Source organism: Pelophylax lessonae (assembly GCF_965119305.1).
Source record: "Pelophylax lessonae genome assembly, chromosome: 2".
NCBI classification, from domain to species: Eukaryota; Metazoa; Chordata; class Amphibia; order Anura; family Ranidae; genus Pelophylax; species Pelophylax lessonae.
Window position 1 is genome coordinate 696,665,276 of NC_138769.1, and position 16,511 is coordinate 696,681,786.

Below are 16,511 nucleotides of genomic sequence, written 5' to 3' on the forward strand. Positions count from 1 at the left end.
TCAAGACCTCTTTTTCCATGAAAATGAGCATAAAGGCCTCCAAATGTTGTTGGGAGAGGGAATTTCGAGGTCTGTTCAAAATATATTTTAGTTTAGAAAATTACCTTTCACGTGCTACTTGAGAAGAGGAAAGTGTCAGTGTCAATTTGTATGCCACAATCATTTAAGTTCATTCTTCTTCCTCATGAATGTGATATTTCAGTTTTTCTTTTTTAATAAATCTGCAACAATGTCAACAATTCTGTGTTTTTCTGTCAGTATGGGGTGCTATGTGTACATTCATGAGGAAGAAGAATGAACTTAAATGATTTTAGCAAATGGCTGCAATATAACAAAGAGTGAAAAATTTAAGGTGGTCTGAATACTTTCCGTACCCACTGTATATATATATATATATTAGGGATCGAGCGATATATCGAGGGTCGATATGCACTTTCCCCGATATATCGGAATCGGCCCCTGAGGTTACCAATATTGCCGGAAAGTGCTTGTACCGGAATGATTCCTGCAGCTAGAGGCATCACTCCGGTACCGGCATCCATAGCCGACAGTCGGCTGTCTTGTAATGACAAACGATGCGGCTGGGAAGCCGCTCGGCTGTCATTACAAGGAGCAGGAGGGGACGTCCCCCCAATCCTGCCGTCTTCCGCGGCTCCCCGGGTCTACCGTCCCACCAGGAGACCCGGTCAACCAGCCTGCATGGCCGCCTTAGACCCGATCAAAGCCGCATTCGGCTCTGATCGGGTCTCCATGCAAAAACCCAGAAGTGATGTCATGACATCACTTCCGGGTACTCTGCGCCAGATTAAAAAAAATGACAACATTCAAAACAGCCAAACTTGGCGTTTTGAATGCTTTTAAGTGCAGAGGAGGGGTTTGGGGCCTTTTAGATCCCCAGATCCCTCCACAAGAGTACCTGTGATGTAATAAAAATAATAATGTATGAAAATATTGGGCAATATCAGCCAATACCGATACACGATGACCGAAATATCGGCATCGGCAATGAAAAAAACTATATTGGTCGATCACTAATATATATATATATATATATATATATATATATATAAAAAAAACAACACCAAACTCTTTAGGCAGTGAGTGAAAAAACAAAATGACACCTGTTAAAAAACCAGTGTATCTGGTTATGTTCTCTAATGTTGTAGGGATGATAAAAAAAAAACCCTCACAGATGTTCATAAAAAATGAATATGAAAAATAATGGTGAATAAAAAATAAAAATAAAAAAATATATAATAAAAATTGTCCCTCAAGCTGATAGGTAACCCAAAGTCTGATTGTGATTCCAAGGGGAAAAAATTCCTCTTTTACAACCAAATCCAACTTAACCGGTTGCCGACTGCGCACAGTATATTTACTGCGGTAGTCAGCCCCGGCCAGGCAGAGTGACGTAGATCTACGTCGCTCGCCTGTCACTGGGTTTTGAGCCAATAGCGGGCGAGCACGCGCCCGCTGAGGCGTGCGCCCACCTCGGCTCATTCACGGAGGAGTGCGAGCGTGTGACCAGCGGACCCGATGTCCGCCGGTCACACTACGATCGTCGGTAGAGCGGGAGAAAGGCGGAGAGGCTTATGTAAACAAGCCGCCTGTCATTCTCCCTGTGTAAAAATGGAGATCAGACGGTTCTACTATGTAGAACCGTTGATCTCTGTTTTTACACTAGTAGCCATGTCCCATCACAGTTAGAATCTCGCCCCTAGGACACACTTAACCCCTCCCTGTCCAATACAGTTAACCCCTTCCCTGCCAGTGTCATTTTTACAGTAACAGTGCATATGTATAGCACTGATTACTGCAGTAATGTCACTGGTACCCCCAAAAGTGTCAAAAATGTCAGTCAAGGGTCCGATCTGTCCGCCGCAATGTCGCAGTACCGCAAAAAAAAAAAAATCGCAGATCGCCGCCATTACTCGTTAAAAAAAAAAATACCAAACATATGTAGCATAAAACAAATTGGCCGAAAATTTTAAAAAATTTAGATTTTTACATTTTTTGGGGGGGGGAATTTCATATAAAAAAAAGTGAAAAATATTGTTATTTTTGCAAAATTTACGCTCTTTTTTTTGTTTATAGCGCATGATCAAAAAATTGCACAGGTGATCAAATACCGCCAAAAGAAAGCTCTGTTTGTGGGAAAAAAAAGGACGCGAAATTCGTTTAGGTACAGCGTCGCATGACCGCGCAATTGTCCGTTAAAGTCACGCAGTAAAAAAATCGCAAAAAACCCCCTGGTCAGGAAGGGGGTAAAATCTTCCGGGGCTTAAGTGGTTAATAGTGACACTCGCTATAGCAATTAACTGATGAGCTTCATGACAATCCCATCCAGCAAGAAGAATGTAAATTAGCCGCTTACCAGATAGTAGCAGTGGGATAGTTTGTACAATCCACGCTGGTCTCACACGGTCTTCCGACTAAAGACAGCTCAACCTCTGCTGATTGCTCCTTCGTGCCTCCTGGGACCAGCTGTCAGAACTCAGAACTGTACGGCTGAACACATTCAACACTCCGACTAATTTTGTAATCCATGTGGGAGGAAAAAAAAAGGGAATGGATGGTGCATTCTCCTTACGATAAAACTTTTATTGGACAAAAAGGATCATAGTGAATGTAGACAAAAATTAAAATGAATTAAAAAACACGGCCGCCTGCAGAATGGACCGTGTGAAGTGATTGTTGGGCTATCTCCCTCCAATGCGTTTCCCCTAAGCAGGCATCAGCTGGGAATGGAATGGGAACAGCTGTGCTGTTATACCTGTGTTGAATTTCTTGAGGGAGTCCAAGAAAGTTCCAGCCTTGTATCTTATGTCAGCATTAAAATGATCAGAACATGATATCTCTGACATGGTCTGGATTAAATCAACATACAAGGCTTGACTTGGATCATTAAATGAACCAACACCTTTGTAATTTCTGCAGCCTGGACCACCATCTTGTTTCTCCAGTCACAGAAAGTGATCGAAATCCTTCTTCCTGAGACTTTTCCCACCATACATTCATCCGGTGGTAGGATTCACGGATAAACACAGCACATGAATTTAACATGCCGAACAAAAAATTGCTTGAACACATACCTTTGTAACATCCATCAGCACCAGATTTAGTACATGTGCATAACAACACACATGAATCTGGCCGGGTGCTTTAGTACTCAGCCAAGTGCTGAATCCATTGTACTGCCCCTGCATATTAGAAGCTCCATCTGTTTAATTCCCAACACAGTTTGTAAATTAAATTTCCATGGATTCCAATACATCGCAAACCAGTTCACACAAAGCCTTCCCTGTCGTGATTGTGCAATTTACCACAGCGACCAGACGTTCATGGACCACACCTGTGACATATCAAATTATTATTGAACACTGGTCTGAGACATTTATATCCTGTGTTGTATCTAGCTGTATTGAGAACATGCCAGCATCTCTGATCTCTTGGGCAATACCTTTTTTTAAAAATGCTGAAATTACACAGATGATTTTGTTCACTGTAGTATTAGAAGTTAGTGTAACAAAGCCGCCACATCCTTTGCTACTCGTTGCACTGTAATGCTGCTTTTTACTTTTTTTTTAATAACCGTATTAAGGTGATATTTCAGCAAGGGATCAAACTTGCTTAGGAGTAGCAAAATCTAAAGGAATTTCCATGGTCCAAATTTTTATAATCTAAAGCAGGGTTTCTCAACCAGGGTTCCTCCTGAGGTTGCTGGGGTTCCTTGAGCAATGGACAATTTCTGCCTCTCAGATAGGTTTCCAATGACACCATTGTTCCTTTTAGCTCTCTGTAAGGGGGTAATTCTTCTCAATGATGACAAGAGTAAGGAGCATTCTTCCCAATGACTGTCACACTAATGTGTCATGAGTTTTAGATTCTTCATTTTTAGCAGGGGTTCTCTGAGACCAGAAATTTATTTCAAGGGTTCCTCTGTGTTGAAAAGGTTGAGAAAGGCCGATCTAAATTATATGCTGCTTCAGTTGTTGCCCTATAGCTTAGACCTTTTCCACTCAGCTTAATGGTGTCAATCAGTCTCTGTATAATGGCACGTTTTCTCTTCACTTCCTCTTTTCTGGCTGTTGTTTCTCAAAGAAATGATTAGATATGTCCATATTCTTTGATCTCATGAAGAAGGATTCAGAGCTATTATTGTGGAGGTTGCTTCTTTCATGCTCTTCAATTATCCGATACATGTGTTTGTGATCAAAGCAACGATCAATATAAGCACTGATGTCTGTCTTTCTACTGAAAGCATGACACACCCTGCAGAAAAAGGCACCATGTCCATGTGAATAAGTCAGCCAGTGACGCTTCTTTTCATCCCTCCTCTCCTATAATGTTTTCAAATTAAAATAATGAAAATCTGGTTGAATTGATGAAACTGTAAGAATGGATCCAAATTTTCAGATTTTGGTTTGATAAACCACATTTTATCATCAACTGTGTTCGGTATGCCCTCATTAATGCTCACTACTTCTGGAATCTCTTCTGCCGCTAATGATTCGTCCACAATTTCTTCTTCATGTTCTTTTTAAGCTCCAATACTGTGATGAATATCTTCACCTGCATCAGTATCCATATCCAATTGCACAGTGCTAGGCATTGCTGTGCTACAGATAGCAAGCACCACTGTCTTTACATGGAGATGCAGATGGTAAGTCATGCTTTGTTGCCACTATCTTAAACAAGCTACTAACTTTTTGATACTGGTTTGCAGCTTTTGCGAAGAGTTTTTTTTTTTTTTCACGTTTTTTCTCTGCTCTTCCTTTCTGTTTTCTTTTACCTTCACCTTTCTTATCCATGGCTATCTTTGAAAAAAAAAAGAGATACTTCCTATATGTGATTCAGCTTGAAAAACACTAATTAACCACTTCAGCTCCAGAAGGTTTTACCCCCTTAATGACCAGGCCATTTTTTGAGATTCGGCACTGCGTTGCTTTAACTGACAATTGCGCGATCGTGCGACGCTGTACCCAAATACAATTGATGTCCTTTTTTCCCCACAAATAGAGATTTCTTTTGGTGGTATTTGATTACCTCTGCGTTTTTTAGATTTTGCGCTATAAACAAAAAAAGCGACAATTTTGAAAAAACAATATTTTTTTACTTTCTGCTATAAAACATTCCTAATAAAAAACAATTAAAAAATCTAATTTTTTTATCAGTTTAGGTCAATTTGTATTCTGCTACATATTTTTGGTAAAAAGAATCCCAAAAAGCGTATATTAATTGGTTTGCGCAAAAGTTATAAAGTTTACAAACTACGAGATAGATTCATGGACTTTTTATGTTTTTATTTGTAATGGTGGCGATCAGCAATTTTTATCGGGAATGCGACATTGCGGCAGACAGATCAGACCCCTAACTGACATTTTTTGGGGACCAGTGACAATAATACAGTGATCAGTGCTAAATAATATGCATTGTTACTGTATAAATGACACTGGCAGGGAAGGGGTTAACACTGGGGGTGATCAAGGGGTTAAATGTGTTCCCTATTGTGCTTACTAACTGTGTGGTTGGATGGGTTGTACAGAGGCAGAGAGAGATCGGTGATTCAGCTTCGCTCAAAAGGGTTAAGGCAGTGCTGGAAAATAATGGTGGCCACACAAAATATTGACACTTTAGGCACAATTTGGACATTTTCACTTAGGGGTGTACTCACTTTTGTTGCCAGCGGTTTAAACATTAATGGCTGTGTGTTGAGTTATTTTGAGGGAACAGAACATTTACACTGTTATAATACAAGCTGTACACTCACTACTTTATATTGTAGCAAAGTGTAATTTCTTCAGTGTTGTCACATGAAAAGATAGAATAAAATATTTACAAAAAGGTGAGGGGTGTACTCACTTTTGTGAGATACTGTACCTCCTCTGTGCAGTGGTTTTGCACAGAGTGGCTCAGATCCTCCTCTTCTCGGGTCCCCCTTGGCTGCTGCTGGCCCCTCTCTCCTGTTGAATGCCCCCCACAGCAAGCAGCTTGCTATGGGGGCACCTGAGCTGCGCTGCAGCTCCCTGTGTCCATTCAGACATGCTGGCATTTGGCCCCGCCCCCTCTCTCCTAATAGGCCAACTGACTTTGATTGACAGCGGCGGGAGCCAATGGTGCCACTGCTGTGTCTCAGCCAATCAGAAGGGAAAGTTCCAAGGGACTGACTCATGGACTTAGCTGGATAGGGATGGGGCTCAGGTAAGTATTAGGGGGGCTGCTACACACAGAAGGCTTTTTGCATAGAATGCATTAAGATAAAAAAAAACCTTCCTGACTTTACAACTCCTTTAAACTCCATTGAAAATCTGTGGAATTACTTTTAATTGAACTGAGCTTCAGCAGTTCTGCAAAGAAGAGTGGGCAGATATTGCAAAGTCTAGATGTGCAAAGTTAGAGCCATATCCCAATAGACTAAAGGCTCTAACTTAAGCAAAGAGTTAAACAAAATACTCACACAAGGGGGTGATCCAACCCAGCGAATCTCTTTTTGAATTTTTTCTGACATGTTGGTGTTATATCTTTCACTTTGATGTTATAATTTGAACTGAGTAAATACAGCTGGATAAAACAAAAAATGTGTGTTTTTATTTTAGGCTGCAAAGAAACAAAATGTGAATATTTTAAAGGGGGGTGATTCTTTTCTATACCCACTGTATATCCTAAATACAGAGCCATTAATACAACTGTATATCCAGAGCCGTTGGATTATAGACCAGAGACATCCTAAATATAGAGCCATTTATCCAGCTGTACATGTAGACTTGGCTAGTAAACTCATCAGAAACTCACTAAAACATTCGGGGGAAAAAAATGCGAGGCTGAATGCTGGACAAGGTCCTCAAGCTTCTACCTAGCGTGTTTGTCGAGCGCAGGGCAGCCAATTTAAATGAATAAGCTGCCCTTTGCTGTCTTGGTGCGACTTTGGATGGCATCATCAAGATCCTTACAGGTGGCAAGAGTACTTCCTCCCACTAGCGAAGAAGGGGACCAAACCACATGGTAAGCCCAGTCCTTCCATTTCTGCACAATGAGGATTTCTTTCCTCTGGCCCCTCGGACAAGAGCTCCAAGCCCTTCAAGGGTATTTTGCCTAGGGCTCCTGGCCTCACAGGGCTCCAAAGACCAAGGACGTTTCCTCTTTAGCATGTAGGCTGATCCCCACCTGTGCCCAGGGTGGGAGGCTCGTCTTTGCTGGTTCGGGGCTTGCAGACCTCCCTCATTCTTGTAAAGTGGACCGCAAAATGATTGTGACTGGCTACAAATTCTTTGTCTTGCCCACCAGAGAAATTCCTTCCGTCCAACCTCCACCCCACCAGTGTTAATTTCGTCGACTAACACAATTCAGATGACTAAAATATGACTAAAACTAAAATGGCATTTTAGTCTTAAGACTAAAATACGACTAAAACTAAAATGGCATTTTAGTCAAAAGACTATAACTAAAACTAAATCGAAATTTGCTGCCAAAAATTAACACTGGTGCATGCTCAAAGCATAAATAATAACATATTCGATTTTTCCCTCCAGGACCAGCAGTAGTATATAATGAGTTTGGAAATTGTAGAGAAATGCTTAAATAATGCATTACAAATTACAATTGAACTACACCCATTTGATTATAAATGACTAAAATGAGTTTTAGTCGACTAAAATGTATGGCGTTTTAGTCGACTAAAATATACTGGAGTTTTAGTCGACTAAATACGACTAAAACTAAAACACTTGCAGAAGACTAAAATAGGACTAAAACTAAAATGCCATTTTAGTCCTAAGACTAAAACTAAATTGAAATTTGCTGCCAAAATTAACACTGCACCCCACACCCTGCCTGCAGGCTCTGTATGGGGCGGAGCAGGATTTGTTTCTCCAGTTATGGAACTTTTTCAGGGACTTTTCCCAAGTCGTTTTTTTTTTTCCAAAAATGGATGTGGTTTGCCTGGTCCTCAGGGCCCTAAACTGCCTTGTGTGGGGGGGCAGAAGTTCACAATGCAATCCATCCACTTGGTGGTGGCCTCCCCTTCATCAGGCGAAATTCCTGGCCTGCATAGGCACCAAAGATGCGTTCCTGCACAGTCCCATCTTTGCGGGGCAGAAACTTTTCCTGGGCTTTACAGTTGGGGACACACATTTTCAATGTGTGGCACTGCCTTTCAGGTTGTCCTCTGCTCCTAGGGTTTTACCAAGGTGTTGATCCATTCCTGGTGTTGCTGAGAAAACGGGGAATTCTGTAATTGGGTACCTGGGCAACCTGCTCCTGCTAGTGGAGACTTTTTCCACGTAATGGACAATGTAGAGATCACAATCCTCACTCTGCAGGAATTAAGATGGGTCCTGAATCTCACAGCGCCCGCCTTGGCCCTGCCTGGGAGACTGGAGTATCTGGGACTGCTCTGAAGGAGGCTCTACAACCATGCTTTACCGTCTCTGGCTTCAACACCATGGCTAATGAAATTCTGGTTCTGGGAGATAGGAGATTGTTGGATTCAGTGATCCCCATGTTGATGATGTGCAAATCTACCGCTCCAAAGATCACCACTCCTGGTAGACTTCTATCCCCTCGTGCGTACTCCATTGCCAAGGTAGGACTTGACCTTTGTTCTTTCAGTCCTCCGGCAGCCTCCATTTTAGAGAGGTAGAGTTATAGGATCGCAGGTGTAAGGCAATGACCAGAAAACATGCATAGACTAAAATAAAGAACCACCAACATTTTTTTTGGACTAAAATTGGCCACGGCCCGGTTTATTGGTTTTAAACAAAATATTTAATTACATCAACTTTATTCACATCAAATAATTTTTGCAACCAAAATTACTGCGCAATAAGGGGGGGGGGGGGGTGACGCAGAGAATCGTGGAAAAACAGCTCCTTAAATAGGCCTAAAAGGCCTTCCCAAAGGGTTCTGAAAGGTCATCTGACCCTAACTGACCAATCCCTACCTGACCTTCAAGCATCTTCTGTCACATTACCCTAAGTGACCAATTAGAATAAGCCCCATTAAAAAAACACTATATATAATAAATTTGCGGACGCCACAATCCCTTGGGGTAAAGGGGGGCCTAAAAAGGCTTCCCCCTTTTTCCCCACTTGCGCTTTCTCAAATTATCCTTCTTGGTTGTCATTACTTTTGCACTGTGGAGACTGGTGGACTGCTCCTGTACATTTTCCCTTCTGGTTTGGCACAGGGATAACGTGGTTTTCCATCTGTGCACCACCTTCCTTTTGAAAGTGGTGTCAGATTTCTATCCTAGTGAGGATATTGTCCTGCCTTCCCCATGCCAACAACCTTTGCATCCCTGGGAGCGTGCTTTGCACTACTTGGATGCGGTTTAGGTGTTTTTTTTTTTTCTGTATTTGTCTGTCTTCCTCCAGTGGTTGAACTCTCTTTTGTGCTCACTGGTAGCCTCCTCCGCCACTCAGCAGATGACTACTGTTTAGGTGTCTGCCGTTAAGTCAGATTCCTCCCTTCCCCGTTATGACACCTCACCTGGTCGATTGTGTGGTCGCAAGGTTTTGCATACTGCGGTTCCTAGTTTCCCTTCTTTGAGGAGTTTGGGTGATTGGCATCTTTACCTGCTTGATTCAGTTCTTTAGTTTGCCCACCCTCTCATGGAGGCACTCATGTGGGACATCCCTATGGAAACAGCACCCACTCCTCTTCTCATGTTTTTTTTTTTTTGTTCCTATCTTCATACGCTGCTTTTTGACTTAATGGCTTGCCTATAGCAGACATAACAAACATGTCAAACTTGCCTTCTCTATGCAATGGTTTTGTACAGAGCAGGCCTGATCCTCTTCTGGGGTCCCCCGCCGGTGCTCCAGGCTCCTCTCAACTGTCCCGATGGAAAGCCACTTTCACTCCCAAGCCGCAATTGTCTGCATATATTGACAGAGCGGGTGGCCCGGGCCCACCACCTGCTCCACACAGCATTTGATTGACAGCAGCAGCTCCCATTGCATTAAGTTGAAAAACCATGAGACTTTAGAACCACTATAATGTAAAAATTCTCAGTAGCAGTACCGCCCACTCACTCAGTCCAGCGCTTTACCCATCGGTAGGGGCTCGCTCCCCACTCTCACAGGCTTTGCTGAGGCAGTGGGATGCTCCTGCTGCTATTAATCAAAACCTGTGAGCAGATAGCAGAGGGGGGCCAAGCTGTACTGTGTGTGTCAAACATACACAGCCCGGCTCAGGATGAAGCTTAGATGAGTGCCGCCATACCAAGCAGCTTGCAATTTGGGCACTCAGAAGGAGTCTACATGCTGCATCCTATGATCCTCGTGCCCTCTTCATATTTTCAGGTAGATTTCCACCAATTCAGGGTTGTCTACCTCTGACTTTATTCTTCATCACATGCTTTGACCCCCCCCAGGTTGTACATACTGTGCGCGATCACCTTTTGTATCCTTTCTGTATATTTTTTTGGGGTTTTGGTACATGCATCTTTTTAAACCTACAGTATCTCACGAGTACACCACTCACATTTTTGTAAATATATTATATCTTTTCATGTGACACCACAGAAGAAATTACACTTTGCTACAATGTAAAGTAGTGAGTGTACAGCTTGCATAACAGTGTAAATTTGCCGTCCCCTCAATATAACTCAACACACAGCCATTAATGTCTATCGCTCTCACTCTCTCATACTGGTCACTGGAAGTTCAACATGACACCTCACGGCAAAGAACTGAGGATCAAAAAAAAGAATTGTTGCTCTACATAAAGATGACCTAAGCTATAAGAAGATTGTCAAGACCCTGAAACTGAGCTGCAGCACGGTGGCCAAGACCATACAGCAGTTTAACTGGACAGGTTTCACTCAGAACAGGTCGCCATGGTCAACCAAAGAAGTTGAGTACACGCGCTCAGTGTCATATCCAGAGGTTGTCTTTGGGAAATAGACGTATGTGTGCTGCAGAGGTTGAAGGGGTGGAGGGTCAGCCTGTCAGTGCTTAGACCATAAGCCACACACTGCATCAAATTGGACTGGATGGCAGTTGTCCCACAAGCAGACTAATGGCGCTTTTCCACTGCATGGAACGGATCGATTTGGCTCGCTTTGGCACTTTTCCACCGCACGGTACGTGTTAGAAAGGTAGTGCTTTTCCATTACATGGTACGGCTTGCTTAAACAGTACCACATCACTTGTGGTTCCAAGCGTTCCGTACCTATACCATATCCCACAATCCTTTGCATGCAGCCTTTATTGTCACTACTAGCCACTGATTGGTCAGAGAATCGTTGTAATCCCACCCACTTACTACTTTAGTGGATAAGCAAACCGAGCCGAGTAGAGCCTATACAGTGCCGAAAGGTGGCGACCCGTACCACGCAGTGGAAAAGCAAACCGGGCCAAGCAGGGCCGAGTGGAGCCAAGCTGGTACTTGCAGTGGAAAAGTGCCAAAGTTCATGGATTTCTTGAAACATGTCCTGTGGTCTGATGAGACCTAGATAAACTTATTTGATTCAGATGGTGTCAAGCGTGTGTAGGGGCAACCAGGTGAGGAGTACAAAGACAAGTGTGTCTTGCCTACAGTGAAGCATGGTGGTGGGAGTGTCATGGTCTGGGGCTGCATGAGTGCTGCCGGCACTGGGGAGCTACAGTTCATTGAGGGAACCCTGAATGCCAACATGTACTGTGACATACTGAAGCAGATAATGATCCCCCTCCCTTCAGAGACTGGGCCGCAGGGCAGTATTCCAACATAACGACCCCAAACACCTCCAATATGACCTCTGCCATGCTAAAGAAGCTGAGGGTAAAGGTGATGGACTGGCCAAGCATGTCTCCAGACCTAAACCCTATTGAGCTTCTGTGGGGTATTCTCGAATGGAAGGTGGAGGAGCACAAGATCTAACATCCACCAGCTCCATGATGTCCGTGGGTGGAAGAGGACTCCAATGGCAACCTGTGAAGCTCTGGTGAACTCCATGCCCAAGAGGATTAAGGCAGTGCTGGAAAATTATGGTGGCCACACAAAATATTGACACTTTGGGCCCAATTTGGACATTTTTACTTACTTTTATTGCCAGTGGTTTAGACATAGCTGTGTGTTAAGTTATTTTGAGGGAACAGCAAATTTTCACTGTTACAAGCTGTACACTCACTACTTTGTAGCAAAGTGTCATTTCTTCAGTGTTGTCACATAAAAAAAATAATACATATACAAAAATGTGAGGATGGACTCACTTTTGTGAGATACCGTACTTGTACACAATTACCTACAATATATAAAATCTTGTTGCATCATCAACACAAGTACAGAAGATTACAGCTCTTCAAAAATAAAAAACAGCCAGAATTTGGTTTTGTTGTTAATTTCATTTTATTGGTCCACAAAGACGCTTTGTGAAAATTTCGGTTCAGCCTCTTGCGAACAGTTGGTATTTTAAGTCACCGAATCATAACATCAAGTAACTGCCACAAAACGATATCTTAAATTAACTTCTTTAAAAAGGCCACAAACAAGATATTTACATACATAGAACATACTCGTTCTGGTTTCCAACATGCCCATATTACACAATCATACAAACGGCATATACATTAGACAGTAAATACATCAAAATCCATAAAAACAGACGTTACAGAAAGCTGTACAAAAATACATTTTTATTAAAAGCAGCTGAAATTGTAGCAAGGGAACAGTACAGAGAAGAACCAGATCACTAAACTTGGCTATGGCCGTCAGGCCTACTACAAAATGCGAGTCGCAAAACGCGAATAGTACATTACACCGAATATGGAGGTCTCTTCACAAGAAGAGGATTCACCGGAGTCTATCCCAGCGCCAAATGGTGGCATCGTCACATACAGCTATGAGAGTACTACTATCCCGGCTGAAGCTGGTCTGTCGGATTGCTGAGATGCATTTGGGATGTGTGAGGGTTGTACATCTGGGGAAAACAAGATTTAAAAAATTAGCGAATGGGGGCACATTCAAAATCCCTCCTAAGCCTAAACGGCATCAAAGTGATTTCTTAATCAAGTGGTTTGAAATGGTATTCTTACAATTTAGGCTTTTACAAAGACGATTGTGGGGAAACGTGATAAGCTGATTTGGAAGCATTTATCAACTGCTGTCACACAGCTAAGCAATGAGACATAGGTGATTATTGAGCAAATGGGTGACAAATTTAGACAGAAATCCTATGTAGAAAACTTACAAATTAGCACACCTGCACCAGATTCATCAATGAAGAGGAGAGATTCCACACAAAACAGACACACGGTTAAAGCTGATCTATTGTATTGATTGATAGTAGGATTAGAAGATCTGAACAGTCGCATTTATTCCGAATTATGATAAAACAGCAACACATGCATCAAGCAGAGGAACCATAACCCCTTACCCAGCTTCCTTTGCTTGATGCATGTGGTGCTGTTTTATCATATTTAAAGCGGAGTTCCACCCAAAAGTGGAACTTCCGCTGATTTGCTTGCTCCCCTCTCCGCTTTCGCGGGGGGGGGGGATATCCCTCCCACTTCCGTGAGACCGCGACGCTGTCCCTCTGAATATTGGCCCCCTCCCTTCCCCCGCTGCCGAGCCAATCCAAATGCGCAGCGCACATGCGCATTAGGGGCACGCCCGTGAAGCCGCAAAGGCTTCACTGCTGGGTTTCCTCACGCAATGGCAGCAGCCGATGGAAACATTGGCTGCGATGCGGACATCGCTGGACCCCAGGACAGGTTAGTGTCCTAATAGTAAAAGTCAGCAGCTGTGTACAGTGTGTGTAGCTGCTGACTTAATTTTTGGAGGAGGGGAGGCTGGAATAAAGGCCATTCTGAGGATATGCAGCTGTCAGGATCTTCTTCTAATGCAATCAGTGGTGAGCTGACCACCAGCACTTCTACCCTTGCATGGACATCCCTGGTGTGGCTTGGCCTGCCGAAGGGTTTTTGCACTCTACTCTTGCAGTGGGGCTCTGCCTGCGTTGCAAGGATAAAATGCTCAGCTTTGTCCAGGGAAAATAAAAATAAGTTACACTTGGCCTTATCCCTCACTCTCACAGGCCCCTACTCTTCCTAAGCCGCTTATCTTCAGTGCTCGTCCAACGGTTGCACTCCATCATCATTCAGTACAATGCAGGACTGGTAGCCCAGCATCTCAAGTGAGGACATCGAGGAAACCTGGAGCATCAGAGGGATTAGGAGAGGGACAACTGCCATTTGAGCGGCAGGTAAGTGAAACTACTTTTAAATGGCACCCTAGAGAAAAACAAGCAATTTACCGCTTGTATTGTGGGTGGAGCCTTGCTGCAAGGGAAGTTTTGCAGTTTCCCCAGAGTTTAAAGGATAAGTTTACCTTTTAACAAAAAATACACCTTTTTTTTGCAAGTAAAAACGGCATTTATTCATTTTTTTGTTTCTGGAACCTCTAAGGCCCTGTTCACACCTGAGCGTTTTTCAGCTCGTAAAAAGCTCATCTCTGAAGTCTCAAAACGCCCAACAAGCAAAATCCCAATGATTTCAATGCCCCCTGTTCACATATGAGCGTTTTGTCATCTGAAGCTCAAAAAAGTTCATGAGCTTCTTTATTGGCAGATTACAAGTGTTTTTGTTAGATGTCAATGCCTGCCTCCAAACACCTGCAAAAAAAAGCCTGAAAAACACCTGAAAATTATACGCTCAGGTGTGAATGGAGCCTTGAAAAAGGACTGCATCAATGATCAGCAGATTGCTGGTACCATGCAGGTCTCCTGCAGATCTGTCAGTGTATCTGTGTACTCGCATATCGTACAGGCAAGCAGTTACAATCAGACAGACTCAAAGAACTACCACAGCGCCGTAGTTAGTAGTTTATTGAAAAACTACAAGGCGACAGCTGCGAAGATAGTTGGGATTTGTAGCTTTCCATTCAGAGAGGACTGTAAATGAGTGACATAGCTGGGCTGGCAGAGTCCCGGTATGGGTGGTAATATGTAAGTATATAGGTGTAACATGCAACAGGTTACAAAAGGTGAACTTATCCTTTAACATTAGATTTAAAGCTAAAACATTTTCATTTTGTGTATAGAGAAGGAAAGGGTTAAATCCACTATCTTTTTTTTTTCCACCTATAGCTTATTAGGCATATTTCCCTTCACTTCCTGTCCTGGAGACCAAAGAAGCGGGAGTATATATACACTGCTCAAAAAAATTTAAGGAACTTTTGGAAATTACATCAGATCTCAATAGGAAAAAATATCATGCTGGATATCTATACTGATATGGACTGGTTTAATGCATTGGCAACGAAAGGATGCCACTTTGTTTGATGGAAATTAAAATGATCAACCTACAGAGGGCTCAATTCAAAGACACCCCGAAAATCAAGGTGAAAAAATTATGCAGCAGGCTAGACCATTTTGATAAAATTTAATTGCAGTAACTCAAAATGATACTCAGTTTGTACGGCCCCCACATGCTTGCATGACAATGTTGAGGCATGCTCCTAATAAGAGGACGGATGGTGTTCTGGGGTATTTCCTCCCAGATCTGGATCAGGGCATCACTGAGCTCCTGAACAGACTAAGGTACAACCTGGGGGTGTCAGATGGACAGAAAATGTCCCAGAGATGATCTTTTGGATTTAGGTCATGTGAGTGTGGGGGCCCTCAATGGTATCAATTCCTTCATCCTCCAGGAACTGGTTGTATACTCTGGCCAATGAGGCCGGGCATTGTCATGCACCAGGAGGAACCCAGGACCCACTGCACCAGCGTAGGGTCTAACAATGGGTCCAAGAATTTCATCCCGATACCTAATGGCAGTCCTGGGTTGCATTGTCTAGCCTGTAGAGGTCTGTGCCTCCCTCCATGGATATGCCTCCCCAGACCATCACTGACCCACCACCAAACCGGTCATGCTGAACAATGTTACAGGCAGCATAACCTTCTCCACGGCTCCTCCAGGCCCTTTCACGTCTGTCACATGTGCTCAGGGTGAACCTGGACTGATCTGTGAAAAGTATAGGGCGCCATTGGCGGACCTGCCAATTCTGGTGTTCAATGGCAAATACCAATCGAGCTCAGCGGTGCCGGGGAGTGAGCACAGGGCCCACCATAATGAACACTGTTTCTGATTGGTCAGACATTCACACCAGTGGCCTGCTGGAGGTAATTTTGTAGGGCTCTGGCAGTGCTCATCCTGTTCCTCCTTGCACAAAGGAGCAGATACTGGCTCTGCTGATGGGTTAAGGACCTTCTACAGCCCTGTCCACCACTCCTAGAGCAACTGCCTGTCTCCTAGAATCTCCTCCATGCTCTTGGGACTGTGCTGGGGGAGACAGAAAACCTTCTGGCAATGGTACGTATTGATGTGCTATCCAGGTATCCCCTCATGCTACCAGTAGTTACACTGACCCTAGTCAAATGAAAAACGAATGGAAAAACAGTCAGAAAGATGAGTAGGGAAACAAATGTCAGTGGCCGCCACCTGTAAAACCATTCCTGTTTTGGAGGCCGTCCCATTGTTGCCCATCTAGTGCGCCTTTTAATTTCATTAACACAAAAGCAGTTGAAACTG

At 43.3% G+C, this 16,511-nt stretch overlaps 1 protein-coding gene and 1 pseudogene across 2 annotated transcripts in view; both read right to left on the reverse strand.

Moving 5' to 3' along the window:
• Positions 1 to 3,927: 3,927 nt before the first annotated feature.
• On the reverse strand, positions 3,928 to 4,811 carry LOC309546750 (annotated as a pseudogene). Its single transcript has one exon. The product of its transcript is annotated as an uncharacterized misc_RNA (transcript).
• A 7,789-nt stretch (positions 4,812 to 12,600) lies between these two features.
• The window catches only part of EED (embryonic ectoderm development), a 53,189-nt gene continuing 49,278 nt past the window's right edge, over positions 12,601 to 16,511 (reverse strand). Inside the window, exon 12 of the mRNA XM_082246854.1 lies at positions 12,601 to 12,901. Within this exon, the coding sequence (XP_082102980.1) occupies positions 12,775 to 12,901 (127 nt within the window). The 3' untranslated portion in view covers positions 12,601 to 12,774. The remainder of the gene's footprint in view (positions 12,902 to 16,511) is intronic.